We start from the raw sequence: 12867 nt of genomic DNA on the forward strand, positions 1-12867 counted from the left end.
ATATATATATATATATATTAAAAAACATGTCTGTTACAAATGCAAAACAGGATTTGTCTGAGTATAAATATGGAAAATGACAGAAGGTCTTCTACTGTCACACTGAAGTAGCAAATTGACAATATCCTGCGTGCTGTTTTTACAATGGGAATAAAGTCAAAGGTGAGAGAATGATGTCAGGTTAAGTTATACACAGCCATGCATGACAGAAGAAAGCAAATCAAGAACTTCAAGAAACGAAAACTGTGTATAACCTCAAAGGAGGGGACCTCTTTCCAAGCTGAACAGTTGAGTCCAGTGACTTATCTTCGAACCCTAGAGCCTCACCAATTGTAAATACTCCCCAAATGCACAAAATGTCCAAGTCATACAAAAGATACAGGACAATTCAATTTAGTGGTCAAACAGCACTGACTGTCATGTCTCTGAAGACTGTCACTCATCCACATCAAAGGCAGTAAAAGTCAGATGGATTTGCTGTGAGCTTTGTATCTGCACTGCACAGTCATTTTCCCTTTAATTCAATACTAAAGGTTAAGAATGCTGTATGATATCTATACTGCTTATATGTATACTACACTAAAATAGCGTCTTTAAGTTGAAGTCGATCAGAAGCAGAGCAGCCTTGGCTTTAATGAGTGTAGTAATTAAGGCTTGGATAACACATTATTATTTCTCTCTAGACTTCTGCTGATACAGGTAGATCTGTGCTAGGCAAACAGGAGTGTCCCGTAGGCCTTGTTTCTGTTTTATTAGTTTGTAAAGACTGCGTGAAGTGATCATGACTTGAGTATTTTGTTGGGTTAGTAATGAATCATACCGGCTTTCTGTTGCAAAGTTCTGCAGAATATTGACCGCTGTGTTCTCCTGCTCCTTCTTTGGCTTTGAGACGCACACCATGAGGTTCCTCACTAACCTTTGCATTCAGATAAGAGCAAAGGCAGATAAACAAAGAGAGAGGGAGAAGATATTACTAAAGGAAATTAATATTTTGTTCCCACATAATGATGGCGTTTAGCCTGGGACCAACAACTGGGATAATAATGCCAGAAATACTTTGATAATAAAAATCGCTCTTTTTACATTTTCTGAAAATCTGCTCAGCCGCAGGTATACGGGTAGCAAAACAAATTGTTTGGGCTGCTCAGAGTTAACAGAGCAATGACAGAACAAAAGTTCTTGAAATATCATTAAAATGATGTCGCACCTGGAGTGACAATAACAAACATATTACCCGAGGCTAGACTAAAGTCCCTCCACTGCAGGGAGGAGGTAAAAGAGCATTACTGTTTCTGTCTATATAATATATAATTCCCTGTCCCTGCAAAGCGATTGACTATGGTGGACAATAACTGAATCTTCACTCCAACTGAGTCATCGCTAGTGGAATCTCCCGACAACATAAAGTAATATCTTACATGTTCAAATCAAGGCTCTCAATGGCCAAATGTCTGCCACGTGGTATCTCTGAGTACATCGACAGCAGTGCCAGACATTCTTTCGCCACTTCATCATGCTCCGATGAAGCCAAATGAACAATGGACTGTGTGGCGACCGGACATGTCATCAACAGCTTCTGGTTTTCATCTGAAAGCAGTGGAAAAACAAAGAAGAATAAAGAGACAGATACACTAGACACAGTGGTCCCATTGTCAGTTCCCAGTAAACAACAACCTAGTTTTAATGAATTTAGCATTGTATTATTAATCCTATGTTGATAATGAAGGTATTTATATTACAAATACACAGTGTGTAAAAATGATCAAGGCTTGCACAAAATGCTAGACATTCCATGTGTCACCCATCTGTAGTTTGGGCGATTAAGCACAAAAAACATGTTCAACAAAATACTGACAAGATGTGCATAAAGACCACAATACCAATTTAGAGGTCAACAGTATTGTTTTCTTATTTTCCTTCTAAATCGGTGACAGTAAAATGATACATGGACAGACACTGAAGTGTACCTCAGTTGTCAACATACCATTTCCACAACAAACTCTCCTCCATATTTTAAAAACAGACACACACAGCTCAAGACTCTCTGGATCATTTGTTTTCTCCAACAGGCAACTGCAGAGAAATTATACAAGCAATGTGAGTATGTCAGTAAACATAAAACCCAGTTGCCAAAGACAACATAGCGGATAATTTTATATGAAACAACCCTACTGCAGAACAGTGTTTATTTTTTTAAAAAGGCACTCACAAAACAAATATTCTTTCATTTTTTAGATTCAGCTATATATGTAAAAGTGAAGAGCTTGAAAGACACCTTGAAATAAAAAATACTATATTTAGCATAAAATGTAACTTTGAAGAACTCTAGACCTTTTTTCCTGCTTATCTTTAACTCTCAGAAATGACCAAGAGCACCCAAACTCAGAGTGCCCCTTCAATTTGTTAGGACAGGCCACAATGGCACTGGCTTTTCCTGCTTCGTGGCTCACATAGGTGTTAGGTGATTTATCTGGCTCACACCAGCAGCCTTACTGAGTATTTCCATCAAGCTCAGACTGCAGTTTCTTTGCACCCTCTGCTTCCTGGACACTGTGTCCCAGCTTGAAAAAGGATATTGCTAACAATGGACTGCATTGAAAGCATGTGACAAGTTAATAATAACCTTACTGATCTGAAACGAGGGAGTCATAATTTGTATCTTGTACAAAAACACACCCTCTTTCTGGGACAGAACGGGGGCCATTGCTTATTTCAGCACTCATCTCAATCTCTAGTGTGATCATCTTTTCTTCTCTGGGCTTTCATAGAAACAGCTGAGGAGGGAGAGGGGGCGGTGAATGATCTCTCGAGTTTATGCCATCATTGTCTCTGTATGCCCCTGCCTCTAAGTCCATCTGTCAAAGCTCCACCGAGGGCTGACTGCTACCTCTCCCTCTGGTCTCCTTACCTTCTCACCGTGACATTGCTGGCGATGATACTAAAGCCATTGTTCAGCCTGAAAAGGGTCTGCCCTGTACCTGTTTGAAGAGAACAATATATGGTGTAAGAAGACGGAAAGCAGTGGAACATCATCAGGCAGCTTAGAGATTTTGCAGACGCACCTTTTTCACTGGCTGATTTACAGTCAAGGGCAGGAATGAAAAATACATAAAACATGTTAAGAGACTAAAGCAAAGTAAGAAACAGTTTATTATCTAATACCAAAGAAGACGAAGTAAAGCAGAGCAGTGAAGGAGTACTTTTAGGGGGAAAAGCTTGTAATGTCAGCCCTGCTGAGATCCTTTCAGTCGTAAGTTATGTAAGTTTTGCCCTTTTCTGTTGAATGGCACTGTAAGACAGGCATTATATCATTTGACATGACACTTTTATTCTTCTAATGAAGAAAAAAGTGAAATTTGATAAGAGATGTTTGCCATTTGGCAGACAATACCCAGGGCAACATAACATCCTATGTTACAAACAGTCATACAAGTTAACAAAAAAAAGAAAGAAGAAGAAGTAGAGAGAGTTACCATTTCATTTTGATGTGCTTTACCTTCTTATGGTTTGCTGAGTGGTGAACTTTAAACATTATTAGTTTCATCAGCCTTGCCCCTGCAGTCAAAATACCTGAAAATTTACAATGCAGGTAGCAGAACACTCGATGCAGTTCATTACCATGTCATTGCCACATGTTTAAAGTATAAGTAGACAAAAAAACAAACTTCAGATGGAGCCACTGACCTTGGCGAGTTATACTGTTACAGTGCTGCTATTGAATAAAAAAAAACTGCCATTTTTGCCTTGTGGCAATAACTAAAAAGAGTTACATTAGTAGCATGGACTTTCAAAGTTATTTGGCAGGTCAAAAACATTCACAAAAATATCACCAGCTCAAATAGGAAGGGTGAATCACCCAGTGAAGTTCAATTACTCCCTGTCCACAGTGGCCCCTTTTCAGACTGCAGAGGACTTGGTAAACATATCGGTTATTTTGCAGCCTGAGTGTATCATTGTCAAACAGGAACATGGGGTGAAATAGTGGTTGGCCGCCCAATTCCCTACTTCACCCAAGAAGAAATCAGGCCCATAAGAGTGTGTTCCTGCCTATCTAAAACCTTGAGAAACAAGCTCTGTGCTACCACCAAGCAAAAGGAATTAGATATGTTTCTTTCCAACAGCTCACTTCTTGCACTGAAATGTATATAAACATGCCATTTTGAGGCCCATGTCCATGGAGAGTGCCCGGGGCCAGGCTGTCACAAATCTAGTGTGTCAATGGAGAAGTTCCAACATTCAGTAGTGACCGACAGGACAGAGTGAAATAATGCTGCTGAGCTTAGTAAATGGACAAGTTCTATCATGGATGCTTTGTTAAATATTGCACTAAAGCTGCTCCACCAGGCACAGTAAAACAAAAAGGAAAAAAAAAAACTTCTGTCTGTACTAGACGCTAAAGAAAGTTTCAGAGTGGCAATTCCAGGATTTTTATATAAGGAAATCCTGAAAAGAACCAGTGAAGAAGAAATGAAAGATTTTCACAGAAGTGGCACTGCACAAAAGCCTGAAAATTATTTATTGAATAACAGTTTCACATGTAAAGGTGGATATATCATTTCACTGTTGAGGGACAATAAACAGGAACATTTTTCAGTTTCTAACAAAAGTACTGTTGCTTTATATGTAGAGTTATAAGAAAAATAACGTTTTCACAAGACTCTGCAGACTGGGCAGTCCTGTGAAAAAACAATAATTCAATAGCTTGCATGTAGCTTTCGTTGATTGAGATGAGGTTTTCTCGTGGTAACCCTTCCAGACAGTAAAATTTCTCTAATTTTACTGTCATGAAATTTAACATTTAACATGCTAGTAATGCTCTCGGATGTAGCTATCAAGCTTCTTGCAAGTTACAGGACTGCACAGAGGTCCTGAAAACTTTCTTTTTCGTGACTATATATAGAGGATTTCAGCACTGCTATGATTAATTCTCTTCTATTTTAACTGAGCCAGCATCCTGACAAAATAAATAAACACAAATAACACAAACACAGCAGCAACCGAGGTAGATGTAGTTTTTCAAAGAAAGCAAACCTCTGATGTCTGTACCGTCAAAATCTAAAAGTGCAGAACGTTACGAGGCCTGTCGGAAAAAATACTTAATTTTTAAACATACTGTAACGGTGTTTTTAATGAAGCAATTCATTGTTTATTTATAGATTCAAGAACAAAACTGCATCACTCTACAAGCAGGATGAAAAAGGAATATACAGTACTTAAAATTAATGAATTATTTTTTTAATTAACCAATATCTTGATTAGACATGTCTCTGGTAGAAAACACAAAAAATAGCTGGAAATTCAATCATTTAAGAAAATTTTTGATTTAAAATAAAAGTGAAAATGCATTTGGACACATGTCCTTGGCCAATATGGAATCTGGATTGATATTAATGCACTGATCATTATTAAATAAACTAAGGAACAATGTCTGGCACGTCTTTCATTTTACATTAACGTCTGCGAAGCTGATACTTAATGGACATCAGCCACCATTTACACACTTGCTCCACTGTCACTGGTACCAAAGACTAATGGTGCAGGACTTCATGGATGGTAAGCATTTAACCTACCATGAAGCAATCCTGCAAAACTTAAAAAAGCATTTTTGTAATTAGCACAAGCTTTTAGAGCATATTATTGTAATCTCTTTTTCTGCTTCAAGTCTTCTTATCCAATCTAGCCTGAAATCCGTTTTTTGTTTGTTTGTTTGTTTGTTTTTTGTCATAAAACCAACAAATAGGTGCACCGGAGACGCAGTCTACCAAGAAAAAACTGAAAACAGTGATTAAAGGAGAAACACAATTGTTTGAACACTCACAGTCAGTAAGTGCTTGTGACAGAATCTCCAATCCTCCGCAGTAGTAGAGGGCAATCTGACCGGGTTTTGACAGCTTCTCCAACAGCTCCACCACTGTTGTGGCCTTCCTCTTCCCCTTGTCAAACTCTTCCCTTGCCTTTATCTCCTGAGTCTCTTTCTCCTTTCCCAAATCAACCTGGGTCAGGTATTCTGCAAAGGAGAACAAAAGAGAATGGAGAAGCAAGAAGAGAAAGTAAGTTATTCCATAGCAGTAAGTGCAGCTGCCCCTATCTGAGAAGAGTCTCCTGTGGTGCATCTGTCAACCTGGCATGACTACCACACCCACCACCTGCTATTAATATTCACTCAAATAGAAAGAGGTCACTTGCCAATGTATAAGAAATGTATTGGTACATCACATATGACCTAATAGCCCAAATAAGAAAATAGCAAAATCAGTGTAAAACACTGAACTTGATGCATCATATGCATTAAAGTAACAAAGTGCAGGAAGGTTAGGTTCTATCTGGGAATAAAACAAAATAGAGCACAGTGCTAGTTCAGATAAACCAGGTCAGGCCACATAATCCCAGGTCACATCAGCTTAGGTCTCAGCTGGTACCATTATATGAATCTGATCATCAAATCTGGTACAGGTCCCACTACTTAAGTTGCTTTAGTTAGCCTAAAGTCAATTTGCCTCAGGAAGTCACACTGCAACCCACCTCCACTCAAGCTCCTCCTTTTCAAACTATTTCTGATCTAACCAGTGTCTAATCTTTTGTCACTGACAGGATAAGACATGAGGATGTCTCACTGCTGCTCTTCCTGCCTCGGTCATTGTGCACATACCATATGTGTTAGGGGCAGGGACTTCCAATAACGTGTGTAAAAGTAGGGCCCCAAGAAAGGACTCATACTGACTCATACAGTTCAAATCACAAGTTTTTAAACCCTTTCTATTCTTTTACATACAACTCTACTCTTTTGGCCCGGTAAGCATTTTGCCATCTTACCATCAGACTGAGAACAAAGAGTCCTGTATGCTAAAAAATACTGCTTAACCCTTTAATTACCTGATTAATATTTCATGTGGATGGATATTTCATCACTTAAATGTATTTTTTATTTTAAATCAAGGATGGCACAGCGGGGCCGTTTTAAGTACTGTCACCTCACAGCAGGAAGGTCCTGAATTCAAATCCACAATCCAGCTGATGCCTTTCTGTGTAGAGTTAGCATGTTCTCTCCCTCTGTGTGAATTCTCTCCAGGTAATCTGGCTTCCTCCCACAGACCAAAGGCATGCATGTTACAGTAGGTTAACTGGTGATTCTAAATTGGCCATAGGTGTGAATGTGAGTGTGAATGGTTGTCTGTCTCTATGTGTTAGCCCTGTGATAGACCGAGATAGACTCCCAGCTGCCACAGGGTGCTACCCTGACAAGTGGAAGAAAATGAACGGATGCATTCTTCCTCTAACTGTCATGTTTTTGAGGAGTATGATGGCTTTATATTGTTAGGAAAACATATGACTCTTTTCACAGAATAATTAAGCAAAGTATAAAAAAAACAAAATATTGTGGATGTTTTTCAAAGAAAAACGTAAATGTGTGCTGTACCCATCTTAAAACAGTTCTGGATGATACATGACCAAAGATGGTGATTTTCATTGGACCTTTTCCTAGCGTAGTCCATGGGAAATAGTTCTTTACCTTTCACTATTTTTTCCTTCCCAGGTTGAATTTCTTGTATCTTTTCAAAACAGCCTCTTGCCTAAAAAAGGAAAAATGTTCTGCATCACTTTCTATATAATGTGTTTCAATCATGTACTAAAGACTCCAGAAGATTCTAGACTCAGCAGAGCTGGTATACAGTTTGCAAAAAGCCACAGTGCACTTTAATGTGATTCATACAATAAATCTTGCTTTACTGGTTATCTGTGTTAGATGTAATCCTATTTTGGAATAAATAAATTGAAATAATTTGAAATTAGATTTACAGATGATTACTGTGAGTCCACATTATCTTAATCAGAAACATATTTATAATTTCTTGAGAATTCTTATTATCTTTCTACTTCAGGCGTACAACTGTAATGAGAGGTATTCTTACTCACCTCGTTATATTTCTTCAATCCCAGATATGCTTTACCCATGTGTAGATAAGCCTTTATGCACCTCTCATTACACTGGCAGAAATGAAATAATCATGGGATTACTTAATAAACCTCTTCATCTACATAATGGTCGTTTAATGACTCCAGCACACTTGCACAGTAAGAAATAAATATTCAACCTGACTTTCAGACACACTGCACTGGAGAAAATTGCATGAACAGTTTACAGAGCACATCTCCCACCCAAAAATTGTGTCTTTGACATTCTGGGGAAGCATAAAGAAAACATTATTCTGAGGATATTACCAAATTAAACCAGTTTTTCAAACATCCCAGTTTCTTTAGAGAATATTTCTAAACTGCTGGTGAGCTCACTAGACTTCAGTATAACACATGCGGCAGACCTTACCTTTAGGGCCCATTCACAGTCACTGACGGCCTCATTGTACTTTCCCAGTTTAATATAGGCCTACACAGATGTAAACATTAGACAGGACATTTTGAAAGGGAACATAATGATTTTACAATTTCACTGCAGATGGTAACAAAGATTCTAAATTTAAAATCTCTAAAGTTCTGTTTCACAGATGCCTAATGCACTCTGTGTCCACATAAACACACAAAAGCATCTCTGCTCTGTTTCCCCTTGAGAAAAAAGGGAAGTCTGTGTTTTCATTGTAAAGCATAGATTGAAGATATTTACTTGAGCTCTGTTTGTGTACAGCGGCTGCATATCTTTGATTTCAGCCAAACCATCGCTGTAATACTTTACAGCAGTTTCATAGTCTTCTTGAGCATAAGCTTCATTCCCTTTGTCCTTGAACGCTGCAGGGATGGATACAAGCAGTTACATTTAAAAAGGAAACACTGTCAGCTCAGCAGAGCAATGACTATAGAGAAATGCTCATCTACAACAGGTGAACCCTCTGAAGTCTGATTCATCACAGGTGATAACCCTAATCCTGTATTTTGGAGAAATGCAAACTGCAAAGACACACAAACAATAAAAACACATATATTTTGATTGCTTGGAGTTCGAATTAGACCTCTGAGGGTTTGGTAGCTAAGTTTCACAAACCGATAGCCTTTTTCGCATTTGCAGCTTTCCGAACTCTCCTTTCTTCTGCATCCATCTCCATAATCTTTATGAAATTCTCTGATCAAAACAGAAATTTAAAAAATAATCTTAAGCATGAGTACTACAAAGGAGGAAAAAGTCAAAAAAATGCCATTTTTAATGAGCACAGTATGAAGAGAGTTTGCACACCATTTAAATAAACAAAATCAAACCAACGCTGTCTGAGAAGCTCTGTTATTTTTAAACTGCAGTCGTTTTAGAAAGTCATTATTAGTAACTACACAGATCCAGACAGTGTGCAGAGTGTGTGTTTATAATGCAAAGAGGGTTCACACAAAGCTAGATATTCTCTATAAATAAGAGCCAGAGAAATTTAAAATCTGTTTTGCTTTCTCAGCCCCGAGCACAAGATTATTTTTCTTACTCATCATGAATTCAGTGTATGGTGTGTTAATTTCAATATTAGAAGATTCACACACAGAGGTGTGAGTTTTTTTACACATTTGAAGCTTAACTGTTAATGAGTTTTACCCCCGGGTGACTTGAAAAGAAGTGCCGGCTGAAAAGCTGTTTTAAATGGAATATCACATTCAGGGTGCTGGGTTCAGTGGGATGTCATCACAGCGCTTCTCACTATATAAAAATACTGTACACTAGCCTAGAGATTACTCCTATTTGCATATGTTTAAGCAGTAAAACTGATGATGTAATGCAAGTCCTTGGTGAGCTAAACAGTTAACAAGGCTCCTTGACTAAAGGGCCTCTAGACAAATCAACTCAAAGAACATCACTGATTTCGAGTCATTCATATCCTCTAATGCATGGTAGTTCATGGGAGGAATAAATCATTTATGTTATTTATTAATTTATCTTTGAAAAATGGATACTAGTTCTTGCTTCTTTGGTTGAAATATTTCATTATTGGGCACAGTATCAGTGTGCTTTCAATCACTGCAACTGACAACCACAGAGACATTTATTTTCATTGTGGCTCACCTGGAGTTTCAGTCTGAGGAGTCTGTAAAAGAAGAAAAAAACAATTTAAAAAACAATAACAGTAGCAAAGAGGTCAAAACCTACTCACTGCTTAATGTACACCGTGTTCTTTTTCTTAAAGAACAAGAAAGAACAAGGTGGATAACACAACAAGAAGCTGTTTGTAGTGTCTGTAGTGTTCCTGCCTGAGGGTCAGAGAGTGGATGAGAGACAGAGAAAGATACAAGGAGTTGTAGACTAAGACACATGCTGTTGACTGCATGCATGTCTTTACTATGGAAGGAGGGAGTGGCAGTGGGTTTGTGTTGACTGTCATCTTGTTGATTTTGGTTCTGCAGGGCTCTGCCAAGGAAGTGATGTAGCAATCAGCTTTTTCCATTGCTTTTTGTTGGGCTTCAGCATCACAAGACCTTAGGTCCTCCACAAGCTGACCTGAAAAGAATTCAAAGAAATAGAGAGATCTTTTCCAAGAGGCTTTACTTTGGCATTTGAAATAGGGCTAAAAGTAAAGAAATAGCTCAACAATCTACACCTTCAAACCAACAAAGTTCCCAGTAGCACAGAAGTATACACTACATTTGCGTTTTGAGCTCAATATTTATTGAACACAATAGTTTTCTAGCGTTTACAGCTAATTAACTTAGCAAAATGGGTACAAGAGAATAACTTTGTGTTAGCTAATATCGTTAGCAAACTATACTTCTACCATTACTCACTTATTTCATCAACATTCTTCAGAAAACTTTCGATGTCTTCAAGTTTCTCCATTGCGTGTTTGTCCGTTTTAGACAGCTTTTGCTGGATTCTAAGACACGTGGCTCCGTTTTATCTCAGCAAGACGCTGAATGTACTTCTCCCTCAGGTTTCAGCGTTGAGTTACCATAGCAACGTGATGCCTTCAGGCCCCCCCGTAAACTACACAAGTAAGCTATGTCATAAGTATGCCAAGAAGAAGCCGGAACAAACAGCGAAAGTAAATAACTGGGGCTTTTTAACTACACTACTTTTAGCTAACTACTCTGGGTTATAAATGCGGGACAAATTTTAAAGAAAAAAAAAGGGTAATTCTTAACTAAATCAAAACTGAATCAAAATAGCACTGAGACTTGTCTGATTCATTGTGAATGTAAGTTAGTTCCGTCATGGTTATGAATGCGGTATTTAACATATTTTTATCACTAAAATAAGTGCATTGTGTTACATAATTATGTTTATGTTTCTTTAATCGCCGATTAGAGGAAGTATCTGAAGGCAGCACTCACTACCATAGAAATTAGTAGTCTTTTTAATTAATTATTATTATTATTCCAATGAAAAGAAAAAGAAAATATTTATTCTTATTATACCAGCAGCTGCTGTAGTACTACTAGTGATGAGTTCGTGCCATTACTCCTCTAAGGAGTAAATATTATGCTGTAAATTGCCCCTCATACATTACATATAACGACAGAGGGCTGTGAATTCTGCAGAGACCTTGTATATTATCGCAATAGGAAACCCCGTCGTCCATTTTTCTCTACAGTGGAGCTAAACTGCCTCCTTGTGGTTGAAAACACATCTATCCAAATATGTTGTCCGTCTAGCTGTCCATTTATAGTGCTGTGGGTCTTTTATTATTCCTTTGTATGTACTGCATTCTTTTCATCTTTAATTAACTACAGAATATTCAAAATAGTCTTAATGAAGAGACTAAATCCGTTCTTAAGTTTCATCCTTCAACCAGTCAAAATAGTCAGGAATAACAAAATGTTAAAAAAAAAAAAAAAACAGTGCCCCCTTCTTGAATTTTTTTTACATATATATGTCACACTTACATGTGTCAAAGACATTTTAATAGACAAAGTTTAACCCAAATAATACGAAAGAACAGTTTTTAAATGAGGATTTTAAACAAGTCACAGTGAGAGCCAGAGCAGAACAGCATCTAAAACTGCATTCCTGAATTTCCTCACTTGAGTTGAGAGTTCAAAATTCAATAATAAGAAATAAATTGAATAAATTAGCATGTATGGGATAGTTCCGATAAGAAAACCACTGCTGACCGGAAAGAGTCAAAGGCTCATCTCACATTTGACAAAAAAAACATCTTGATGAGGTTTGGACATGTTTTCCCCCATAAGAAATGAAATTATCATTTTTAAAAAACTGCATTTTTTTATTTCCTAGGGTTATCTTTGTTTAATATTAACATTTGTTTGGTGATCTGAAACATGCACGAGAGACAAAAATGCAAAACAATAAGAAATCAGGAAGGTAGGCTTTGTACCAAGCTGCTTGTGCAAAATAGGAATTCTTACTGTCTATTACAAGAAGACTCCACATGAAGTATGGTACTACAGGAAAGCTCGCTGCCTCCCTCCTCACAGGCTGTCTGTGTTCACAGCTTGACATTTAATACAGATCCAAATCATCACACACAGTGAGGCTCATTGTCCACATCTGCACAAAGAAAACGAAGATAGAGTTGCAATTATATCGCTTACGGTCTCGAATTGAATTAGATTTTTTTTGTATAATGTTCTGTGTAATATCCTACACAAGTCTTAAACTAGGAAGCTGAAAATATTTCCAGAAAAGAGGCTTCAAAGGTTAAGAGCACAGCGAGACACAGAAACCAATCACATAAAATTAATTTGATCAAACAAAAGCAATTTTAAGAAATTATAGTTGTTTTCAGACTAAAGTTTTTTAGTAGTAGTATTTATTTATTGTCATTGTCAAGAACAATGAAATTGCGTTTGGGGCTTCCATACAACCCAAAAAAAGAAGAAAATAATAAATACCCCTTAAAACCCAAGTGTACATATTTAACCCAGTGTGACTCCAATGCAATAGACAATCCTTAGCAATAACATGAGAACATGACAAGTAATGTTGGT

General features: G+C 37.5%; 1 protein-coding gene across 1 annotated transcript in view; it reads right to left on the reverse strand.

Moving 5' to 3' along the window:
- The window catches only part of ttc12 (tetratricopeptide repeat domain 12), a 16766-nt gene extending 5908 nt beyond the window's left edge, over positions 1 to 10858 (reverse strand). The window contains exons 1-13 of the mRNA XM_005720844.1: positions 10705 to 10858; positions 10263 to 10420; positions 9989 to 10010; positions 8993 to 9070; positions 8618 to 8739; positions 8324 to 8383; positions 7915 to 7986; positions 7511 to 7571; positions 5819 to 6007; positions 2909 to 2978; positions 1985 to 2073; positions 1419 to 1587; positions 821 to 916 (exon numbers count right to left, since the gene is read on the reverse strand). Coding sequence (XP_005720901.1) covers positions 821 to 916; positions 1419 to 1587; positions 1985 to 2073; positions 2909 to 2978; positions 5819 to 6007; positions 7511 to 7571; positions 7915 to 7986; positions 8324 to 8383; positions 8618 to 8739; positions 8993 to 9070; positions 9989 to 10010; positions 10263 to 10420; positions 10705 to 10756 — 1238 coding nt within the window. The 5' untranslated portion in view covers positions 10757 to 10858. The remainder of the gene's footprint in view (positions 1 to 820; positions 917 to 1418; positions 1588 to 1984; positions 2074 to 2908; positions 2979 to 5818; positions 6008 to 7510; positions 7572 to 7914; positions 7987 to 8323; positions 8384 to 8617; positions 8740 to 8992; positions 9071 to 9988; positions 10011 to 10262; positions 10421 to 10704) is intronic.
- Between the last annotated feature and the right edge of the window lie 2009 nt (positions 10859 to 12867).

Source organism: Pundamilia nyererei, unplaced genomic scaffold, assembly GCF_000239375.1.
Source record: "Pundamilia nyererei isolate P.nyererei 1_Seehausen unplaced genomic scaffold, PunNye1.0 scaffold00003, whole genome shotgun sequence".
In the NCBI taxonomy this organism is placed as follows: Eukaryota; Metazoa; Chordata; class Actinopteri; order Cichliformes; family Cichlidae; genus Pundamilia; species Pundamilia nyererei.